At 34.7% G+C, this 22,885-nt stretch overlaps 1 protein-coding gene across 5 annotated transcripts in view; it reads right to left on the reverse strand.

Moving 5' to 3' along the window:
• Positions 1–22,885, reverse strand: part of MYO6 (myosin VI) — a 234,539-nt gene that overhangs the window by 95,652 nt on the left and 116,002 nt on the right. For all 5 annotated transcript variants that reach the window (XM_021000192.2, XM_021000193.2, XM_021000195.2 and 2 more), the window contains 5 exons: positions 22,298–22,371; positions 16,664–16,793; positions 14,290–14,395; positions 6,905–6,960; positions 3,277–3,374 (listed from right to left, as the gene is read on the reverse strand). In XM_021000192.2, coding sequence (XP_020855851.1) covers positions 3,277–3,374; positions 6,905–6,960; positions 14,290–14,395; positions 16,664–16,793; positions 22,298–22,371 — 464 coding nt within the window. The remainder of the gene's footprint in view (positions 1–3,276; positions 3,375–6,904; positions 6,961–14,289; positions 14,396–16,663; positions 16,794–22,297; positions 22,372–22,885) is intronic.

Below are 22,885 nucleotides of genomic sequence, written 5' to 3' on the forward strand. Positions count from 1 at the left end.
GGTGATAGGTGGTAGAAAGGCAAGGTGTGAAGAGTTAAAGAAATGCTACAATCTCCTCCAAATCAAGTTAACATGTAAACTGATACTCAATGATTTCAGTATATAGACAAAGACAGAAAAAAAATGTTGAACAATGTACTTCTAACGAGGCAGGTAGGTGGCATGTTAGACATAAAGTCAAAAAAAGATTAAGTTTGGGGCAGGTAGGTGGTGCAATGGACAGAACATCAGCCCTGAAGTCAGGAGGACCTGAGTTCAACTCCGGTCTCAGACCAAACACTTGACGCTTACTAGCTGTGTGACCCTGGACAAATCACTTCACCTCTGTCTGCTTTAATTTCCTCTTCTGTAAAGTGGGAAGAGTAATAGCATATACCTGATAGAACTGGTATGAGGATAAAATGAAATATTTGTAAAATGCTTTGCAAAAATTAAGGTATCATATAAATACTATTATTACTGATATACGAAATTAAACAAAATTGGCCAAAACAAAATTAATAAGTTAAATATTCTTGGGCCTATGTATCATGAACATTTTCTTCAAGAAGAGATTATGAAAGCACAGACCTTGACAAGCAAGAAACACACACACAACAAACAAGCACAACTGACCATACCTGAACAAACAAGAAAGAACTGGCTACTGATGTAGGAGTCATAATCAAATGAGTTGTCTCTGTGAAAACTTGACTAGTTACCACAAAGTAACAAACCAAAACTAAATCAAAAGAAAGGATAAAGATGAGACAATACTAAATGAAATTAAATGAGCAGAGACTGAAATTCACTGACTCATATATGACCATCTCATTCCACTCAAAAAGTTTCTGTGGGTCTCCCTTACCTTTAGGTACAGATATAAAACTCTTCAGTTTGGTATTTAAAGACCTTCATAACCTGTTTCCAGCCTCTCTTTCAAGACTGGTTACACATCATTCTCCTTCATGCACTCTACAATCCATCCATCCAAACTGGCCAGCTTGCTATTCCCTATAAAGACAATCAATGTCCCTTCTCTTTGCCTTTAAACAGGCTATTCCTCCTAGCCTTGAAGGGGCTCCCTTCTCACTGTGTCTCACCTGTGTCTCTCTTAAAATGCTCTCAGTTCAAGTGCCACCTCCTTAAAACGCCTTTCCTGATTTTCCTAGCTATTATTCCTTCAAAATCATTGTGTATTTTTAACCATACTATTTATCTGTAAATATGTTATAGCCCATTAATAGAATGTAAGCTCCCTTAGAACAGGGAACTTCACTCTTGTATATGTATTCCTATAACCTAGCACAGTGCTTAACAAAGACAGGGCTCTTCTTACAAAAATCAATCCCCTTGTACTTGTTCTCTTGACTTATCCCTTCTGATCTCCCCGTGAGTTTGCCATTTTGATCATTCAAGTCATCTAGTCCAATCTCATCATTTTACAGATATGGAAACTAATCTTTAGAGATTAAATGACTTCCTCTAGATTACAATGACCTTTGCTCTCTCCTTATCCTCTCAAACTTCCTGTATCTTACAACTATTAACCACTCCTTTCTACATGCTCTCTGGCTCATTTGGCTTTCCCAATAGTGCTCTCCCTTGGCCACCCTCCTGCCCACTCCTCTATTTTAGTCTTCGTTGTTGTATCACTATCCATTTCCCATTCCCTAACCATATAGTGTGCATGTGGTTCTATCGCTAGGCCTTCTCACTTCTTCCTTCATTCTCATTCTTATTCTCATTCCATAACCTCATGTGTTCCCCCAAGGACTGAAAAGCGAAAGGGCTATATGGCTAACTACCAAATCTACAAACTCAATCCTAATCTTTCTCCTGCATTTCATTCTCAAATCTTAAGCTGCCCACTGGATTAATATTTCATTCAAACTCAATATGCCCAAAACAGAATTCATCATTATTTACCTCCAAATCACTCTCTTGCATAAAAATGTCCATTTCTACTATAAGTACAATAGTTCCTCATGTCACGACCTTGAAGATGCCCTCAACTCTCCCCTCTCCCTCATTTCTCACACATTATCAGGTGCCAAGACAGAATTATTGATGCTTTCTTAACAACACCTCCCACACTAAAGCTCTTTCTTTCATCCGCCTGGCCAGCACCTTAATTCAGGCACCTGCCGCCTTTCACCTGGATTATAAGAAATAGCTTAACCAGTCTCCCTATCTTCAGGTTCCTTTCTCTCTGTGTTCCCCATAGCTGCCCAATAGTCCTACTAGAGCTCATCTGATCATGCCATGCTGCTACTCACAAATCTTAAGTAGCTCACTACGCACTAATGATAAAATAAAAACACTTCAGTTTGGTATTTTGTGACCTGGCTCTGAACTACCTTTTCAGCCTTACTTCACATATCTTTTCCTCTCCACAGGTTCTCCATACCAGTCAAAGTGATCTCTCTGCAGTTTCCTGAACTTGGCATCCCAACCCATCACCTCTTTCTGTTCCTCTGTACTGGGATGAACTAACCCCTCCCATTTCTGCTTCTTAAATCTCTATTTTCATTTAAGACTGCATTTATGTGTAGCTCCTATGAGAAAACATTCCTTCCCCCCCCAACATTATTAGTGATCTCTTCCTCCTCCTCCTCAAGTTACCATGTAGATGCTTCTCAGCTGATAGATTTTTCTCTTCAACAGAATGTAAATTCCTCAAGGGGAGGAAGTTTTCTAGGATTTTGTTTGCACCTAGCATAATATCTTCACTATAACAGGTGCTTAATACTTTCTCACTGAATTAAATTAGTACCATTAACAGAAAGAGCAAAGAGGAAACCAGTTTTGAGGGAAAGAAAATAAGCTTAAGATTTCATATCCTAAAGGATAAAACAAAACAAATAATTTGTCTCTAATAACAACAAAATCAATAATGATGCTAATTGCAAATACATAATATATGTCACTATGAATTTTCAGCATTATAAAAAATAGAGGATTAGTGCAAGTGTGCTTGTTTTATTTTAATGAGTTTCCAATGTTACCTAAAATAAAAGGCTCTGACAATATGATAACGCCTACTCTTAAAATTAGCTTTATCACAGGTTTTCTGAAGTTCATAATAAAATTATTTAGGTGCTCTCAAATCTATGTAAAGGCAAAAAAGGTATTCAATAGAAGTAAAGGCATTATTACAGCTGTTTCTATTTTCCACAAATACAAGCATAATCTTTGCCCGAATTTATCGTGAACTGTGGAAGAAATCCGAATCTTTTCACATCTTCGTACTCATCAGAAACATACACCACACCATATCCAAAAATGTCTTCTTACCTTTTCATTGAAATGTATTTCAACAAATTTTCCAAAACGGCTGCTATTATTGTTGCGAACAGTCTTTGCATTCCCAAAAGCTTCTAGCAACGGGTTGGCTAGAGAGGAGGATAAAAGTAAAACAATTTCATTAAAAGGCTCACTTGAGAGAAAATTTAAAATTACCTAGTACTTTTCACCTTAAAATTACTCATAACCAATAGTGAAAAGAAGTGGTAATAAAAATTATTTCAAGTCTAAAAGACTGCAATATTATCATTTTAGTACAATATGGAAGACTTTTAGAAAAAAATAGGTTACACCAAAAAAAATGAGATTTTTCCATCTCCCACAAATCAAGAAACGACTTCCACAAAAAATTAAACAAGAAGCTCTACAACCAATACCCTGAAAGGTATATTGCAAAAGTGCCTAAGCTTTTTTATATTAATAATACTAAATAATATTAACAGTCACCTGGAATGTAAGAAGCAGCTCTGTATGGTGGATAGGACAACTTGGAGTAAAGAAGTCCTTTATTAAAATCCTGCCTAAGATATTTACTAACTGTGACACTGGACAACTCACTTAACCACTGTACCTCAGTCTCATCTATAAAGTGGGGGAGGGGAGCCGAATTTAAAAACCTTCTAAGATCCCTTCCATTTCCAATTATGATCCTATGAAAAAAAGACTTAAGAATCTGAGAAAATTATTTTTGTTGAATTCAACCTTATTTACTAGGGACTTAATTTAACACTGACAGATCACAATCTTGTCAAGACTGAATTCTCTTATCAAATATTGAAAATAAACATTCTCTGTTACTATCCTTTAGAAATCAGACATAAAAACATCCTTATTTAGAACATTAAGGCACTTGAACTGTATTCACTCTTGTGTAGTCCCAATTCCACATGGAAGTAGGCCACATAGATATCTGTGTTTAAAACAAAAACTGTCTATTCAAGTACTTGGGATAGGGACTTGGTTCTGCATTATAATGTCAAACCCCAGAATCTAACAAACACAGAAAGACCATTAAAGTAAAGTTCAATATAAGTTGTCAAATAATTAACAGATATTTTTATTTCCCTAACTCTTTTTTGCAAAAGTCATACTACAGGCAACAATGTCCCCAAATAATGACTGAACCAAAAGCTTCCCACTGGTATCTATTATATTTCTTTTCATTTTTAAGAAAATCTTAAGTCATTTATAAAAATATATGAACTTAATAATTCTTCATGTCTTTATTTCAGGACCACATAAGAAACTGTTTTGATAACATATGACTGATTTTTGTTTTTCCCTGGATACTGTAGTTCAGGTTTGTTGTTTTGTTTTTTGCTTCTAGAAACCTTTACTGAACTGAAGAAATAAGAGAGCCAGGAATTCTTTTTCAAGAAATTGACAAATATAGCTTCAATCTGTCTATTAGCAAACAGTTTCCAGGAGAAAAAGATGAGAAGAGTGCTAAAAATTCTTCATGGTAGAGGTGACTCAGGGAATGAGGGAGTCTTTATTCCATTTTTGCTTTATTTTTGCATAGTCTTACTATTCTAGCTCTGTGTTAACAGACTCAGGCCCAGCAATACTTAGGGCCATAGTAAATTAACAAGGAAACTGGTGACTTAACTAAGACATCCATTTTAAGGACAAAGTTAAACAAAAAGTTAATTGTGTGGGGAAAGTTGTGAAACTCCACTGATTTCAGGCAGTTTTAAGAGAAATTTTTTTAAGTTTAAGGAAAAATAGTTTATTATTTAATAAAAGTAATCACAGTATTTATAAAGTGCTTTAAAGTTTTCAAAGTACCTTACAAATATCTCACTTGATCCTCACAACAACACTTCGAAGTAGGCGCTATTACTACCATTCCTATTTTACACTTGAGAAAACTGAAACAGGGAGAAATGAAGTGACTTGTACACAGTCACAAGCTAGCAAATGTTTGAGGCCACATCCCACACAGAACTCATGTCTTTCTAACTCCCACTTCATCTCTGTATCTACTGAATAACCTATTTAATCACTGCCCACAGCCATCACCCTAGCCCAGAAGCAATCCCTGTTGAGATGGGGTCAACCATCCTCCCCCCCTACCACCTGCATGGCAGACAAGCCATCTTAGTAGAAATATCAAAGCACCCTTAGGGAGAGACAGGATGTAGCATGTGCCAAACAAGTCAAACTACCTCCATCAACTACTCCACCACTACCTCCTTCCTATCAGATCCTGATGAAGGTAACTCAGGATTCTGAACCCAAACAGAAGTGTTCTTCAGACCACTGGCCCTACTTTCAAGTCAGGTTTCAAAGACATCATCCAGGAAAACAAATGCTGGATAGGAGCTAACAACTGCTTCTCCAGTTGCTGCAGACCTCGCTTTTCTGCAGCTACATTTACTGAAGACCCAAAAAAGAAGTTTTCACCATCAAAAGTCCTTGGCACTGTCAAATGGTTCATCAGAAATGGATACGATCTTATCAGTAGAAATAACATTAAAGAAGATAAGACACATTACCATTTGCTTTGCTGTTGTACACTAAGGACCACAGCATTTTGTATTTGATTTGAAGTTGACCCCTCTTATGTTTCCTCACCCATTAGAATTTGAACTCTTACTTTAAGAGCAGGGATTATCTTCTTTTTCTATTGTAGCTCCTGCATAAGGTTTTGCATATAGTAAAAACTTAATAAATGATTTTTCATTCATTCATTCACCTAGCTCATCACTTGGTAAGTCACAAGATAATTAATTTTGGCTAAAGCAGTTCCCAAATATCATCTATTACATTATAGAGGGACAACGATTTCCTTGCATAGAAGCTCACACTGATGAGATTACAGATTTTTAAAATATTGAGGCATTTTATCAATTTAGTTCTTAGAAAGCCTGTTAAATTAATACAAAATTCAAAAGGTACCTGATGCTGTATTTAAAAAAAATTATAAAATAAAACAAACCAGAGACATGTCTGAGTCTCTTTAAGAAAACAGTCCAAAAATCAAATGCATAAAATATTTTGAAATAAACATGTGCTAGGTACACAGTAAGTATTTAAAAAGTGCTAGCTACGTAATAAATATCATGAGAGGAAATTCGGTGTCTTCCACACTTAGTTAATGTGGAGATAAGTACTTGACACGACTTATAGGAGGGAATAGGGAGTTAGGATTTAGAGAGGAGGGAGAATAGCCTAAGAATGTTCACCTTTTTAGCTAACAATCTATTTTGGTTAAAAAAAAAAAGCAATTGCCATAGTATCACCAGGAAATATACTAATATCAACTTAATAGTTTTAGGACTATTATCAGCATTTTGCCAAGAAAGGATTAAACCATTTATCTTTATTACTTAAAGAAGGACATAAAGGTAGCCAATATGGAGCCTAGATTAACTTAACTTATGCATATCAGTCTTAAAACACTGGTTATTTTTAAAAATGATAAAATGACCAAATGTTCCACACTCTGAATATAACTTCAGTGAAAGACTAGCAAGAACAGTCATTCTCCCCATTAAAGTAAAATAAAAATATCTTCCATAATTCTTACACTAAATGGCAAGAGGTGAGATTCCACTTAAGTTACTTTTAGTAAGTGTCAACAATAAAAATTGGATTCAATTTTTTTAAAAAGTACCTTCCACAATTCTATCATCAATATCTTGGCCTGTACCATAAGATTCCGTGAGATATCTGTTTAAAAAAAAGATAATGAAACATAAGAAATAGTATTTAGATAACAATAAAATGTTACATTCATATTAATGCATTTAAAACTAAAACTTAGATCATGAAAAATGAAAATAATAAAAGAATGAAAAATTATAGTCAATCTGAAGATTATGAATTTTGTTCTGGCCATGTTGAATTTGATAGCTCCTACTAAAAACAGGCAGAAGTACAATATAGTTTCTGAGATACTACGGTGCAGTGGGAAGAGTGCTGGCTCTGAAGGCATAGGACATTGGTTTAAATGCCACTTCTGATCATTTCTGACTGTGATCTTAGACAAGTTACTTAACCTCCCTGGGCCTCAGTTTCCTCATCTACAAAATGGGGTGAGGAAGGTGGACCAGATGACTTCTAAAGTCCGTTCCAATTCTAAATCTATAATCTCATGATAATACATTCCACACTATTCTCTCCTAGCCCTCCTCCTACCTCTCAACATCTCCTTCTTTATCTCCTTCAGAGCCCAAAGCTGTACTGGCATACTCAAGTCATGCAACATGTTAAATTTGACCCAAGAATATCTCAACACATAAGCATAAGTCAGCTACAGAAAAAGCACAGTGCCACTATAAAAGACCAAACATCTGGGAAGGCAGGCTAAGTGAGACAAATAGAAAATCTGTTAACATTCCCTTATGACTACTTATACTCGGGACCAAAAATTCACCCCCTCCAAACAGACATGGTACCTTAAAGCCAAAAGAGGATTAGTCTTGCATGGAACTCTTAAATATCCACTTGTACCTATACTTTCCTCCTAGTGTCAATATGTAGCGCTTTATCTATGTCACAACATTCTGGCAGAAGCCCACAGGGGACGTATTCAAGGGCTTATACATAGTTACACAAAAATTTTGCTGGATCTTACTACGAAACAATGCAGCTCAGCATTTCTAGTTATGATAAGTTAATGTCCATGCCAAGGACCCTGAGGAGCAGCCTTTTAGACTTTGTTGCAACAACTGCCAATTCATCCCACACTATCACCTATCTTGGATGGTGGCAAAGCTACATACTATCACAAACTTATCCTTATTTAAGGGATTGGATGCTATTCTGGTGCCTGTGCAGAATCACTCACTACAGCAAAGGCCGTTTGCCTATTCATGGAGGCAGTTTTTCAATTCCACAGCCTTCCCCCTCACATCACCTATCAGAAGAATGTCCAGTGGAATCTCACTTTCTAGGAAATAGTCAATGGCTATCTGGAAGCTTCCCAGACTGTTTCATGGTATACTATACAAACAGTGGAATAGCATACAAAAAGGAGGACATTAGAGAATAAGGCAAGAGCTCTGGATATCCTCCCAGAATCATGGCATCTTTTAGGAAAATGGCAGAAAAAGTGCTAGGCTACTTTCCCAGAACTCATGTGGAAGATTCTATGGCCTACTTACACAGTATGATTTTTTTTTTACTTCCTATCCACTTCATGTTCTGCCACACTTTGTTAAATTAGGTTCACTTGGACCCTGAATAAGCCCCTGAAATCCTTAGTCTCCATGAATAAACATGCACGGACTTGAAGAATACATGGTTCAAGATATTCTCAACTCAATTTCAATACCTTAAGGACAAGGAAGGCATAGATTCAGCCAAGAAAGTCTAAAGAACCATATACAATAAATGTGCCATGAAATTGTCAACCACCAAATCATGGCATCAATGTTGGAAGGTGTCCTGGGAGAAGACACTGTTAATTTAGCCAACAAGTTGAACTGCCAGAGCTAAGTCAGGGATTGGCATGCATATCTGACACATCAGTATACGACAGCCAAACAGATCACACAATATAAGGAAGATTGAATAAGTTAGTTCATCAATATTCCCTGTAGGATGTCCCTGACTTAACTTCCCTAGGTTTCCATACCTATATCTAGCTACCTCACTCATCTTAGCCTTGGAGAATGCACCTCTAGAAAAACAAAGAACTCCAACCCAGTTTCGTCCCTGGCTTCTGTTCATTTGGTTCCTGATTCAAATATGGATAACCTCTATCCAGAAGAATATTCTCCTCTGACCATCTCTAATGATAACTCTAATCATTAGAAAGTTTCAGACCCCTGAGATGGGAATAGGACAGTCTCCTTCAGTGAATCAAAGAATCTCAGAACTGACAGAGACCTTGAGGCCAACTAGCTCAACCTGTACCCAATCACGAATTGCCTTTACAAGAGGTCAACAAACAGCTACCTATTCTTCATTTGAAGAGAGTTACCTTTGGAGAACCAACTACCTCCTGAAGTAGCCAAGAAATAGCTTTAACTATTAAGAAATTTTTCCTGCCATCAAGCCAAACCTGCCTCTTTACAATTTCTACCCCAGGTTCCCATTTCTTCTCTACTGCTCCATACACATTTTGTGCTGTCCTAACTTTTGCTCATTCATATATCTAGAATGTCTCCTCCAATTTCAGCCAATTGAAATCACACTCATCTTCTATCTAAAAAATAAAAGAGAAGCAAGTCTAATCCCTCTTCCACAGAATAGTCCTTCAAGTACTTGAAGAAAACAATCAATTCTATGTCCCAACCTCCACCACTCCTTCCACTTCTCCCAAATCTTCTCTCTTCAAACAATCTTCATGTGGCACGATCCCAAAGCCCTTCATCATTCTAGATGCCTTTCCACGAAGTTCTCAAACTTATAAATATCCTTCCTAAAATACGGTGCTCTAAGTAAACACAAATGCTTCAGATATTTGACCAAGGCAGAGTACAACAGGATCCATCATCTCCCTACACTTCTCAATAAAGCCTTGGGGTATATTAGCTTTCTTGGCTGCCACATCAAACTTCTGGCTCATACTGAACTTTATGGTCCACTAAAACCCCCAGGTCTTTTTAAGAAAATTACTATCTAACCTAGCCTCCTCTATTTTATACTTGTAAAGTTGATTTTTTTTAAAACACTGTCAAAATTATATTTAAGACAATGTCCTAGCCTGTTGAAATCTTTTTAGATACTGATTTTCATATACTGTCTCAGCTATCTCTTCTTAGCTGTCATCTATAAATCTGATAAACATGTATCCACACCTTTTTCCAAATAATTTATAAAAATGTGAAATAACACTAAGGGCAAGAACCAATTCCTGGAGCACACCATTAAAATCTTGGTGAGTCTATCTTCACAATATTTGTCAAATCCATTTCTTCTCTATTCCTATTACCACTATTTTACATATTACTGCAAGTCTCCTGATGTTACTACTTCTACCCTTTTTTCCCTTCTCAGTACCACTGCCAAATTAATCTTCCTGTACACAGATATAACTATGCTCAACCAGTTCAACAGCTCCCTACAATCTAGTGAATAAAGTTCAAACTCCATAGCCTCATATTTAAAATTTCACAGTCTGGCACCACGTTACTTTTCCAGCCTTATCTCATGTTATTACCTCTATGTTCCAGCTTAACCAAATTGCTCTACACCTATTTTGCGCATAATTTCCCTATTTTTGCCATGGCTCATGCTGTTTCATACATCTAGGATGTCCCCTAGAGTCTAATATGAGCCAGTTGAAATTATAACCATCTTTTGGGGCTGGCTAAAAGACTGCCAATAATTATAACCTATATATAATATTACACCTAAGAAGCAGTCATTCAGACTCTGCTTTAAGATCTCCAAGGAGGAATATACATATTCCTTACATATTCGAAGCAGCCCATTCTACTTTTGTATAACTCTAATTCCTTTTTTAAAAAATTGTCTTAACATCCCGCCTCACTGGGTCTCTTTGCAACCTCCTTCCCACCCCCACACCCTGGTTTTAACCTCCAGAACCAAACTGAACAAGCCTAATCCTTCTTCCATATGACAAGCCTTCAAATATTTGAAGACAGCTATCATGTCTCCCTGGGTCTTCCCCATGCAAAACGTGCCCAATTCTTTCAATGTACTGTCATTTCATATGGTCTCAACGTCTTTTATCAACTTGGTACTTCTCCTCTGGACATTTTGCCATTTTTAATAGTGCAATAATATCCCATTACATTTGTATACCATAATTCATGGATGGGTTACCCCTTTAGTTTCCAGTTTAGAGCCACTATAAAAAAAAAGCTGCTATAAATATTTTTGTACATATTGGCCTTTTTCTTCTTTCTTTGGCCTTTTTAGGATATATGCTTGGCTCTAGTATCAGTGGGTCAAAGGGCAGGCACAGTTTAGTGACTCTGAGACACAATTCAAAATTGTCTTCTGGAAATAATGACCAATTCATAGCTCCATCAACAATGCTTTTAGTGTGTGCCTATTTTCCCATAGTCCCTCCAATATTTGTCATTTTCCTCTTTTTTTTCTATCTTTTCCAATCTTATGGCTCTTCTACAGGAAGCTTTGCCCAACCCCACTGATTTCTAGTATCTTCTCTTTTTTAATTGTTTCTTATTTATCTTATATATAACTTGGTTGTATGTATTTATTTGCTTTTTGTCTCTCCCATTAGATTGTGAGTTTCTTGAAGGCAGGGACTGTCTTATGCCTCTTTTTGTATCCCTAGCACTTTAACAGTGTCTGGCACATAGTAGGCTCTTACTAAATGTTTACTGACTAATTGAATTTAGAGCTACTTTAAATTGCATTTTTTCTATTGGTGATCTTTAACTTTTTTATGTAGTCATTGAAAGATTAAATTCCTTCCTTTAAAAAAATTCCTCTTCTCATCCTTTGAAAATGTATTTATTGGGCAATGACTCAGTCATAAATTTGAATCAGTTCCCCATATTGGGGGAAATGAGGCCTTTTTCAGAGAAACCTGACACTAAGATTTTTTTCCCATTTACCTTCTTTGCTTCTAATTTCATCTACACTGGTTTTGTTTGTATAAAAACAGTAATTTTATGCAATCCAAATGTTCCATCTTATCCTCTGTGATTCTCTTCCACTACCTGTTTGGTCATGAACTATTCTCCCATCCATCAGCTGGAGACCATGAGTATTAGTTATAGTAACGTCTATTAAAAACATTTTAAATATTTAAATTATATAATCAAAATTGTACATTATATCTTCTGTGATCCTCTCTATCTTGTTTGTTTCATCAGAAAATAACATCCTTCAAAGTAGCTGTGTGTACATATAAAATATATGGTAGTCTGAAGGCTATAATAAAATTAACCTTTTGTTAATAAGTACCTTTAACTACAGTGCTATACCAAAGTTTCATGGTTCCATGGAATGACACTGCATTGTTTAGGCTATCCAGTAAAATACGAAGTTCAGGTTAGAAAGGCCTTGAGTTCAGGCCTAACTACAAACAATGTATCTTTTAGCTATGGAGCCAGTCAGAGTCACCATCACCAAAGTTTGGTTGCTAGCTAATAAAATCTTAGCCAGAACAATTCTTGAAAACTGACTAAAGAAACTGATTGGCTAGGTCCTTCCTGACTGTAACTAGCAGCCTAGCCTCCTTTAAATGCACAAAGGTAGAGCAAACCCATTTACAAGTCTGAATGTGGCTTCCCTTTCCTCTCCCCAAAGCCGGCTAAAGGAATTCTATTTTGAGAAATACAGATGTCTGTACTAATGGAAAATGCAAATATTCATAAAAATTTCTGAATATCAGTGTATTAAAATATGCCATCACAGCTAAGAATGAATAAAAAAGAGCACATTCAGAACCAAGATTTGAAATAGAAAACAAAAATTACATACCCAGAGGCTGCTCTCATCTTTATTATTATTTTTAAATGTTCTGACTCTAATATAAGTACTGTTCAATATTACAACTCTTTCAGAAATAACACTGAAGCTTATTACTAGGTCCCAAAATATGTGGTAATCACTTGCCTGCTCAATGGACTGCCACTAGAAACTACCCTGCTCTGAGAGTACTTGGAACCTTAAGTGTAAATATTAACAACTCAGCAAAGGAAAAAGTTTCTTGATACTTTGCTTTCCAGGTTTCTAGCAAACAGAAAACTTGCAGCAAGGAGGAACTGACAGTTTTCCACACAGTGAAAAGGAAGCCAAGGGTGAAACAATAACAATCTGCCATTACAAAACTCTTTAAAAACAATTACATAGTCATTTCCCAATATATAATGAAGAGGAGAAGCCTAAAATAGTATTTTTAAATTTTTATAAACATGTTTAATTCAATTTAATTCAACAGATATTTAAGTATCTGTTAGCAAACAATGAGCTAAGAGAATATGTGATATAAAAGTGATACATATGCTATGGCTCTTGTCTTTACATAGCTTAAAGTTTACAAAGTAATACAGTGTAATTTCTTCTTTGTCCTGATATAATCATTTTATATTTGCAAAACTTTCTCTGCTGCTTTATTTCAAAAACAAGAGTTTCTAATTTCCAAGTATTGAAAGCAGCTAGGTGACACAATGTATAAGCACCAGAGGCAAGAAGACACATGTTCAAGTCTAATCTCTGCCACTCTACAAGCTGTGTGACCGGGGCAAATCATTTAACCTGCCTCAGTTTCCTCAACTGTAAAATGAGGATAATAATAGCACTTACCTCCCAGGGTTGTTGTGAGGATCAAATGAAACAATATTTGTAAAGCACTAGCACGTGTTAGTTACATAAATGCTTGCTAATGGTAGTAGCAATAGTAATACTAGTAAAAGCAGCAGCAATAATAGTAACAGTATCACAAATATTAAGATAGTTGTAAACCATAAAGTAAATAGATGATATTCAACCTAGTACTTTTAAAGTTTACAAAGTACTTTGCATGAGATTTCATGTGATCCCCAAAAGAGCTCCCTCTTTTGTTAAGTAACTTGCCTATGGTCATAAAGCTAGTAAGTATCTAAGGCAGATTAAAAGCCAGGTATTTCCTAATTCCAGACACTATACTCTAGAGACAGCTGTAAACTAATTTACAGGTCATCGATATGTTTTCATTATCCCTAAAGCTAGCAGAAATTTAATTTTAAGAAATACAGTTTAAGAGTAACTAGAGCAAAGGGAGAACAACAAAAAAAGTATATTATGTGTGGAAGGGGGCACAGGGTGAAGGAATAAGGAAAGAAGAAGGTTGAGAAGAGAAGAAGAGGGAAAGAGAGAGAGATAGGAGGAGGAATGGGAAAAGGGACAGAAAGAAAAAGAGACAGAGAGAAAGAGGGAGAGACAAGGAGAGAAAGGGGGTAGGCAAAAATAAACACAGGATCACCAGAATCATTCCAATAGGAAAGTTATTTTGTTGCTGTTGTTTAAATACTACTATAACCACTTATAAATCCAATCCAAACTATGTAAAAAAAAAACCACATCAGTCTCGTGACAGTTGTTTATTAAAGTTTCCAGCCAGATACTCACCTAAGAACAAATTTAGTATTTTCAGTTTTGCCAGCACCTGATTCTCCAGACACAATGATTGATTGACTCATTTTGAGTACCTTCATGTCTCGAAAAGCTTTGTCAGCTAAGATCAAAATAACATGACAAATGAAGTATATCCAAAACTATGTTCACCAAATTTATCTTCAGAACAATACTCTACTTAAAATAAAAGTGCATTTATTCTAGAGAAGTTACATTTTGACAAAATAAGAAATCACATATGGGATAAAAAATAAAAATCATAAATGCATTTTATTGTTTAAAATGCCCCCATATTTTTCACAGCTTAGTAAACATGAAATACAAACAACCATACTATTATTTGTGTGCTACAGTGTCTCTATTGTGAGCTGCACCATTGGATTTCCAACATAAAACTAATCTCCACAGAAAATGCAAATACATAGTAAAGAATGTTCAGTACACATAGTTAATGAAGTTCCCAAACAAAAGGGGGAGTGGAAATGAATTTTCAATTTCAAAACTCTGTAATATAAAGGAGTTCTTAGGAAATTGTGACAAAATTGAAACCAAACTGTAGGATTGTTTTTTTTTAACTTTATTGGAAACTCAGTTTAGATATCCACAAGAGTTAGAGTCCTAGAATTCTAGAATTCTGTGTTCTAGAAAGTTAAAAAAAACTCTCTAGACTTCCTTAAATTTATTGCTATCATACGTTCTTCACATAGTTCTCCCTAATCTAACATTAAAACTTGCAAATTATCTAAATTTTAAGCCTTTGTCAAAAGAAGCAACTGTAGACTTAATAGAACATTTTGTTAAATTCTAAATTACAATAATATAAGTTCAAAGTACATCTCTGGAAACCTCAGTTTTACAACTAGGAATCTATTTATCTTATGTCAATCATAATCAACCTACCCAAAACAGGAAAGGCATTTCAGCATATGCTTCCAACTCTAAAACATCAAGCTGACTTGAAAAAGTATTACCATTCAACATGTGTACCAGCCAACCCTATTCAACATCTTAGTCAACAAGGAAATTCTGTGTTCATTTGTAGAAAAGTTTTAAACACAGGTTATTAATGTCATAGAGACTTTTTAAAATTATTTTTATTTATTTTTTATTTTTAGGCAATTGGGGTTAAGTGACTTGCCCAGAGTCACACAGCTAGTATGTGTTAAGTGTTTGGTCTGAGGCTGCATTTGAACTCAGGTACTCCTGACTTCAGGGCCAGTGCTCTATTCACTGCACCACCTAGCTAGCTGCCCCCATAAAGACTTTTTAAAAAGAGCATTTAAGGGTAAGAGTTGTAAAATGGCAATTAAACTTTGCAAAGTCTCTACAATAGGTAAAAATTATTCACTTCTCTACAAGCTTGAATACCTCACTTGCAAGCAAACCAATACCTTAAAGTAGAGTAGCCCTCATTTTATAGCATTAGATTCCAGATTCCTTTTAACACTTCTTTTTAATTAAATGTGCAATAAAATGATAGCACTATATTCTTCTGTCAAGCTTACAAAAGGAACAAATGCAAAGCTGAAATATGAAGGTTGTTTGCAACACCAGCACCTGGTTAAGGCTCTGCTGATAACACCTAACAGCTCTCAGACTTGCTTATGTTTGAAACTGAAAAGTAAAACTATAGCCTTGCACATGCAGTGATGAGTCAAATCACAGCACATGGGGAGAAGTCACCCAACTGGATATTTACTGACTAAGGCTGTAATGCCATCTGTGTATCAGAATTACTTAAAAATGAAAAAAAAGGAATTCTAACTCTCTTTTACACAAGGAATATATTAGTCATCACTTTCAATCTTACTTCTCTACAAAGCCCCTTTACAAAAAAAATACTATACGTTATGATCTCACAATTCAAGAACTCCATAACACTATATTCAATGGTTAAAAGACTGCCTGGCCAAAGAAAGCATAATTCCCTTAAAAGTCCAGATTTAACAAGCCCAGGACATTATGAAGGAAGATGTTTACCACCTGTGTCTAATATATGTTGAGAACCCAAAAAGTCATTGGAGATCAAGCCCTCATAATCAATTTTCAACTTAGAAGAAAATATCTAAGAAAAAATGGTCATATTTCAAAATTTATGCTAAGAATGGAAGAACAAATACATCTATAATTTCAGAGCAAAGGTGTGCCTATGCTGCCAGAGAAATTCTGTAAAAATATTTCCAAAATGATTTTTCTAATAATTATTTTTCTGGGTTATTTATCTGCACATTAAAACTTTTCTTTGTCTGACAGGGTAAATGGAAAAAGAATTTGAGTACATTTCTACAATAGTAAAAAGCAAAATTCAAAATTCCTGGTTCATGAAAAAAAAAATTAGCAAATGATTCTTACAGTTAAAATTACATACCAACTGCAAAGACATGAGGTGGCAATACTCCAAGAGATTTTCCTTGATACTGCTTAATTGTTTCTGAAGAATATATTTTAGGTATGTCAAAGTATGGGTTCACTGCAATCAGGATATTGGCCACATATGTCTGAAAATTTTAAAAACAACACACCTATTAATGCAATATAGATTGTTATATAAATTAAAATGAAATCTGAGTTGCTTTTCAGGATTCTCTTATCTCCATATTTAATGACATAAAATAACTGCAGAATGAAATCAAAACTACAAGATCATTAGATCACAATGACATCGGTTTAGTGCTATTTTAGATTGGCACTATTTGCCACAACACAATGTCCGTATGTTAAACATTAATAATCAACAGTTACCTCTAAATTTACAACAATTCTAGCAGGTAATTTTAAAATCTAAAAATATCTTTGCTGTAAAAGTTTTTTTGTTGTTTTTGAAGATGCATGGGTTTTTTTTTATCATTGTTAAGCTGTACTATGCTAATATAAAAATGTCTGGTAAATTAAATTTAAATCCTAATTAAAGATTATACTATCTATATCTATACATAAATGTGTGTGTGTCTGTGTGTATATATATGGAGAGAGAGAGATAGCAAGACAAAATGAAGTTTCACCTCCAGAAGCATCCTGAAGATGTAATAATGCTTCCAGACACGAGTAGCATTACCCAAAAGAGTAATAGATCTAAATATGTGAGCAAACAGCATGATCACAGAATCCAGAAAATCATAGGGCTTTCAAAGTATGTACTCATAGGAAATCCAAAAGTGGCACCCCCACATTTGTAATTCTTTTCTTACCATTTGGGAAATTATCTAAATACTACCAAAGTACACAAAGGAAGAATGACAGTTTATAGGACTCCATACTAGTGCTATCAAGTCATGCTTCAACTTTGGTTAATTTGACAATGATCAGATATTCTGTAGTTTGAAGCAAATTTAAATGTTTTCATGGTTTTAAAAAATCTTTTAAATACTAATATAAGATACTTAATAAAACTCTAGTACTTACACAGAAGATACTAAAAAACAAATATATATAATTAAGCAATACATACAGTAATGAACATGACAAGCTAATAGCTGCAAGACTGCCAACCACCAAAACCCTCTATAAGACCAATATTCTCCAACCTCTAGAGTAAGGGTGGGGAACCTGTGGCCTCAAAGGCCATATGTGACTTTCTAGGTCCTTGGGTTCAGCCTTTTGATTGAGTCCAAGTTTTACAAAACAAATCCTTTTATTAAGGGGATTTGTTCTGTGAAGTTTGGATTCAGTCAAAGAGACACACTTGAGGACCTAGAGGGCCACATGTCGCCTTAAGGCCACAGGTTCCTCACCCCTGCTCTACAGTCATGGATCTCTACAGGAATATGTTATAACTTTTGAGACTTCTCCATCATCATATTTTAAGGCTTACTTTTGACTCTACTGTAGTTACATAGCCCTAAGTTTCTACTTAGTGTTATTATTGCCATACACTGAAAAGTAACCTTTAGTGTTTAATGAGCAAAGTTAAGCACTATATTAATATTTATAATTAATTGGTGACTTTAAGAGGCAGAGACCTAAGAGAGTCAGGCAGGTGAAGACATCTTTCCCCTATGATTGGAAAAAAGGATAGTTAAAGGGAAGGAGAAGTCAATAACACTAGCAAACATGGGAAGGAAGTGTGTACATAGTCACACATATAACTGTAAGTGTATTTTTCTTTTGCTTCTAGTTAAGTAAGGGTAAAGTTTCATAATCCTCAGCAGTTAATCACACATGCAGGAAAGGATACTAAAGGCATTTCCCGGATATAGGAGGAGAAAAATCATTGACAAGAGTGGTTTCCCAAAGGTGTAAAAGAAAGTTTCAAGGGTTTTTATACATCCAGTAAAGTTGCATAAAGCCTCCGGGAGTGTCCAGTTCCAGGAAAGTTTCAGAGTCAGCTGAAACTTTGTGGAGTACTTAAAGCTGAAATAATACAAAGTGATTGGAGCCCACAAACGTACAATGGGTGGGGGCAGCTAGGTGGTGCAGTAGATAGAGCACCAGCCCTGGTGTCAGGAGGACCTGAGTTTAAATCTGGTCTCAGACGAGACACCTGACATTTGCTAGCTGCGTGACCCTGAGCAAGTCACTTAACCCCAACTGCCTCTAAAAAAAAAAGACAATAGGTGAAAACTTGTGGCATACAAAAGAATGAAATATTACTTTGCTGTAAGAAATGATGAAAGAGATGGATTCAGAGAAACCTAAAAAAATTTGTATGAACTGATGCAGAATGAAGTAAGCAAAACTAGGATAGCAAGTTACATAATAATTATAAGTAAAGGAAAAAAGGCTTTGAAAGAACTCTGATGAACCAATAATCAATCGTGATACCACAAGATTGTTGGTGAAGCCTCTTTCTTGTCTCTAGCAAAGAATAGATGATCCGAAATGCATGCTTTTTTCCTAAAGTGTAGAATGAGAAATACATAGACCCTGAAACTCACACTTCTTTAGTACCTCCTGCTCCTGGGGCCCCTTCTCTCCCTCTGATTAGAGTGGGTGAGGGGTGGACTTCTGAGAGGTCCTCCAAGATCCTCCATTTAAGAAGAGCCTCCAAGAAAACCATCTATTCATTTCCCAAACAACTGCATTCCTCTGGACTTCATCAGTGGAGCCCGGTATTCTCCTTTACCTTTTTTCAGCTCCTTTCTATTTATTTTCTTCTCCCATTAGATTATGAATTCCTTGAGGAAAAGAACTATCTTTTGCCTTTCCTTATATTTTCAGACCTTAATTGTCTGGCACATAGTAGGAACTTTAAACATTTACTGACGGCTGATAAATGCTTGTTAATTAATTAATTGGCCATTCAGATACTCAAGCCATCAAGGGCAGTACAAATGATGATAAGGAAGAAAGGAATATGCAGGCAGAGTTTCTCATTTGTAAAACCAAATACATAAATGTCATCTAGTGAAACTAAAACTTCCACTACACACACAAGACAATTTTCATAAGCCACATAAGTCATCACTGAATATTTGATCAAGAACCAAAAATCACTTATACCAGCCAAAGAAAAAAACTGCAAATCCATTTTAATTGAAATTATAACTAATTCTATACTAACTCTGAGATTATTTATCCCAGCATTAAATACATTAATATTTCAGAACCATATGCAATGGAAAGCTGGTAAAAGCTACAAGTTAATATGCAACCTGTCCTAAAGGCATTAACAATTTAATAAAGCTATCCTCAGAAATGTTCATCTGAATATTTTAATTTTGTTTTTATTTTCTTTCAATATTTTTAGGCCAACCTAAATGGTTTTGGCTCTTGATCAAAGGTTCATTCTATGACAACTTCTATTTCTGCAAAAACCATGGAATAAAATGTTCTATTCTAGTAAAATTTCAAATTACCAGAGGAAACTTCTACAACAATGGAAAACTGCTTCATATAAAATACTTCAGCAATACCAAATCAGGCAATACAATCAAGAAAAACAAAGGACAATTCTGTTTAACCATTTTCTGTATTTCTACTATTTTTCATTTTACCTCAAATGCTAATATAAGAATTACCATGAATGGATACTCTCTCCAAATATAAAAAGTCCCATCATAAAGAAAATTAGAGGAAAGTGGGTAGAGGTAACTTTCAGAAAAACAGCTAGAAGAAAAATTCTTAACCAACTAAGGTATAAAGCAGATCACAAAAGTTAAAAAAGATCATTTTCATTAAATAAAATTGAAAGATCTCTACCCAAGATCAATGAAGCCAGAATAATGGAAACTGTTGACTAGAAAAATCTATACCTGATGCTTAGACACAAGGATAAGCATAACTAGATAAGACCAAGAGAAAAATTCCCCCTAAAAATGGTCAAATGATATGAACAGACAGTTCACAAAGAATTGTGAACTATAAAGAATCAAAATAGTTTTTTACTCCACATCATTCACAAGAGAAATGGAAATCAAAACAACTCGAAAGTTTTGCTTCACATCTACAAATTAGCAAAGAGGAAAAAAGATTAAAATAGTCAATTCTGGAGGGGCTGTGAAAATACAGATAACTAGCACACTGCTGGTGGAACTCTGAGTTGATTCAATATTTCTGGAAAGAAATTAAGAATTACACTTTTTTTTTAAAAAAAATGACCAACAACTCCAAAGAGGTCAAAGAATAAATGTCCCATGAGCCAAAATATTCATAGGAAACATTTCTGTGGTACCAAAGAACTGGAAACAAAGTATCTACTGATCAGGGAATGGTTAAACAAATAGTGACATAAACAATAATGGAAGATTGCTGTACTTACAAGACATGACAAAAACGAACAATCTGGAAAAATATGCAACAGCTTATATGAATTGATGCTGCATGAAGTAAGCAGAATCAGGAAAAACACACATATGCCAATTACAACAACATAAATTAAAAAACAATAAAATGAAAATGAATGCTGTGTAATTTTAATGACTAAGATCTGACCCTGCAAAAAGCTGAGAAAATATTATCACCCTCCTTTTTCTACAGAAGTGAGAGACTACGGATGAGGAATACTACATATACTTTCAGATGTTGTAGAAATTCTACTTAGTTATGCTCAACTGCTTTCCCCTCAGGAAAGGGGGATATTTTTGGAAATTAATGTGATGTGTTATTATGTAAAAATTAAAGCACTAATAAAATGAAAATTTTTAAATATGCCTAGGAGACTTACTTGTTAAGTGAATAAAGACTATTTCAAATTGTATATAAGAATTGTAACATTTATACCTGTTATTTTGTTTTATCCAGACAACTAAACTTAATCTATAAATATCATCTTAAATTTATTGTTTTTTTCTTGGCATGAAGAATGAAAGTCTTCTTTAAGAAAAAAAAATGAGACTGCAAAACTAAATAACTGAAAGCTAGTAGGTCGCATGTCTTGGTAAAGACTAGATTAGTCCTGTTTAACAGCTGTCACTGTCTGGGCAGATGGCAAAGACCAAGTGTAATTTAGTCATAATTAAGTAAGTACAAATGGCAAATCGATAGCAATATAAAAGATTAAGATGGTCATTTGATCCAGGAGGTGTCAAAGAAGCCATGTGTTTTCTTCGTTCAAAAATAATGAAGAGAAAGAAGGTCATCTTTAGCAGCAGCAGAACTTTTAGCCAAGCAATTTATCTACAGCCAGGACAGTAATTTACTTCTAGCCCATATTCAGAATTAAATCAAATTAATAATTTCTTTCTGAATTAAGAGTACAAGAAGACAAATAACGATACATCTATGTGATCTGATACAAATCTCAAATGTAAGCCTGAAAAGAAAAATCTAATTGATATCTTTTCTTACTATTCCAGATTCTCCTAAGTAGGTATACAGTATCTTCTTAGTAATGTAGTGAAATACTAATATATAGAAAGTATTAAACACATGAATCACTACAGATTTACTATCTTCAATCTGAATCATTTTAATAATAAAAGAATGATAAACTTCAATTCTATAAATAGATGTTCTATTAAAATTATTTTTATACACAGAAATAGGATAAAACTATATAATGTGATGTAAAATAATTCACTTACACATAAAATTTTAAACAATTAGATGTATTTGCAATACTTACATAAATTCTGTCTTTATTATATCGTACTTTGATATTATGGAGGAGTGTGGCTTCATTTAAGTACATCAGTGAGCCTAAAACAAAAAAATTTGGAAATTAATTTATGTTGGAAAAGAAAAAGAAAAAAACTGACACTGAATAGTTCTGACCAATACTGAAACAGATTTGTTAACTTTGCTATTAAATCAATCATTTTTAAACCTTGGTACAGTATAATTTGATACAAGAGTTGTTTTTCTTTTAAAACAAATAGATAAAAGTTCTCTATTAGCTATCATTTGCATCATTCAGTTCAAAACTAGATTTCATACTTTTGTCCAAACCAACAATTTTCATCAGTGTAGGAAATTTCTTCCAGTGATGCAAAGAAGGAAAGATTTTGCTCTCTTTCAGTCAGTCAACAAGTATTTTAAGTGCCAGGAATTGTGCTAAGTGTTGTGTAAAGACCTCTTAGATTATTTCATTAGGTTGAATGATAAATACTTGCTAATTAAAGTAAAAAGAAAAGAATTAATGAAATTAAAATATCACAATAATACATGTATTCAAATCCAAATTAGGTTGGGTATAGAGAGATAATGAAATGGA

This window comes from Phascolarctos cinereus, unplaced genomic scaffold (genome assembly GCF_003287225.1).
Source record: "Phascolarctos cinereus isolate Bilbo 61053 unplaced genomic scaffold, phaCin_HiC Scaffold_5;HRSCAF=322, whole genome shotgun sequence".
Taxonomy (NCBI): domain Eukaryota; kingdom Metazoa; phylum Chordata; class Mammalia; order Diprotodontia; family Phascolarctidae; genus Phascolarctos; species Phascolarctos cinereus.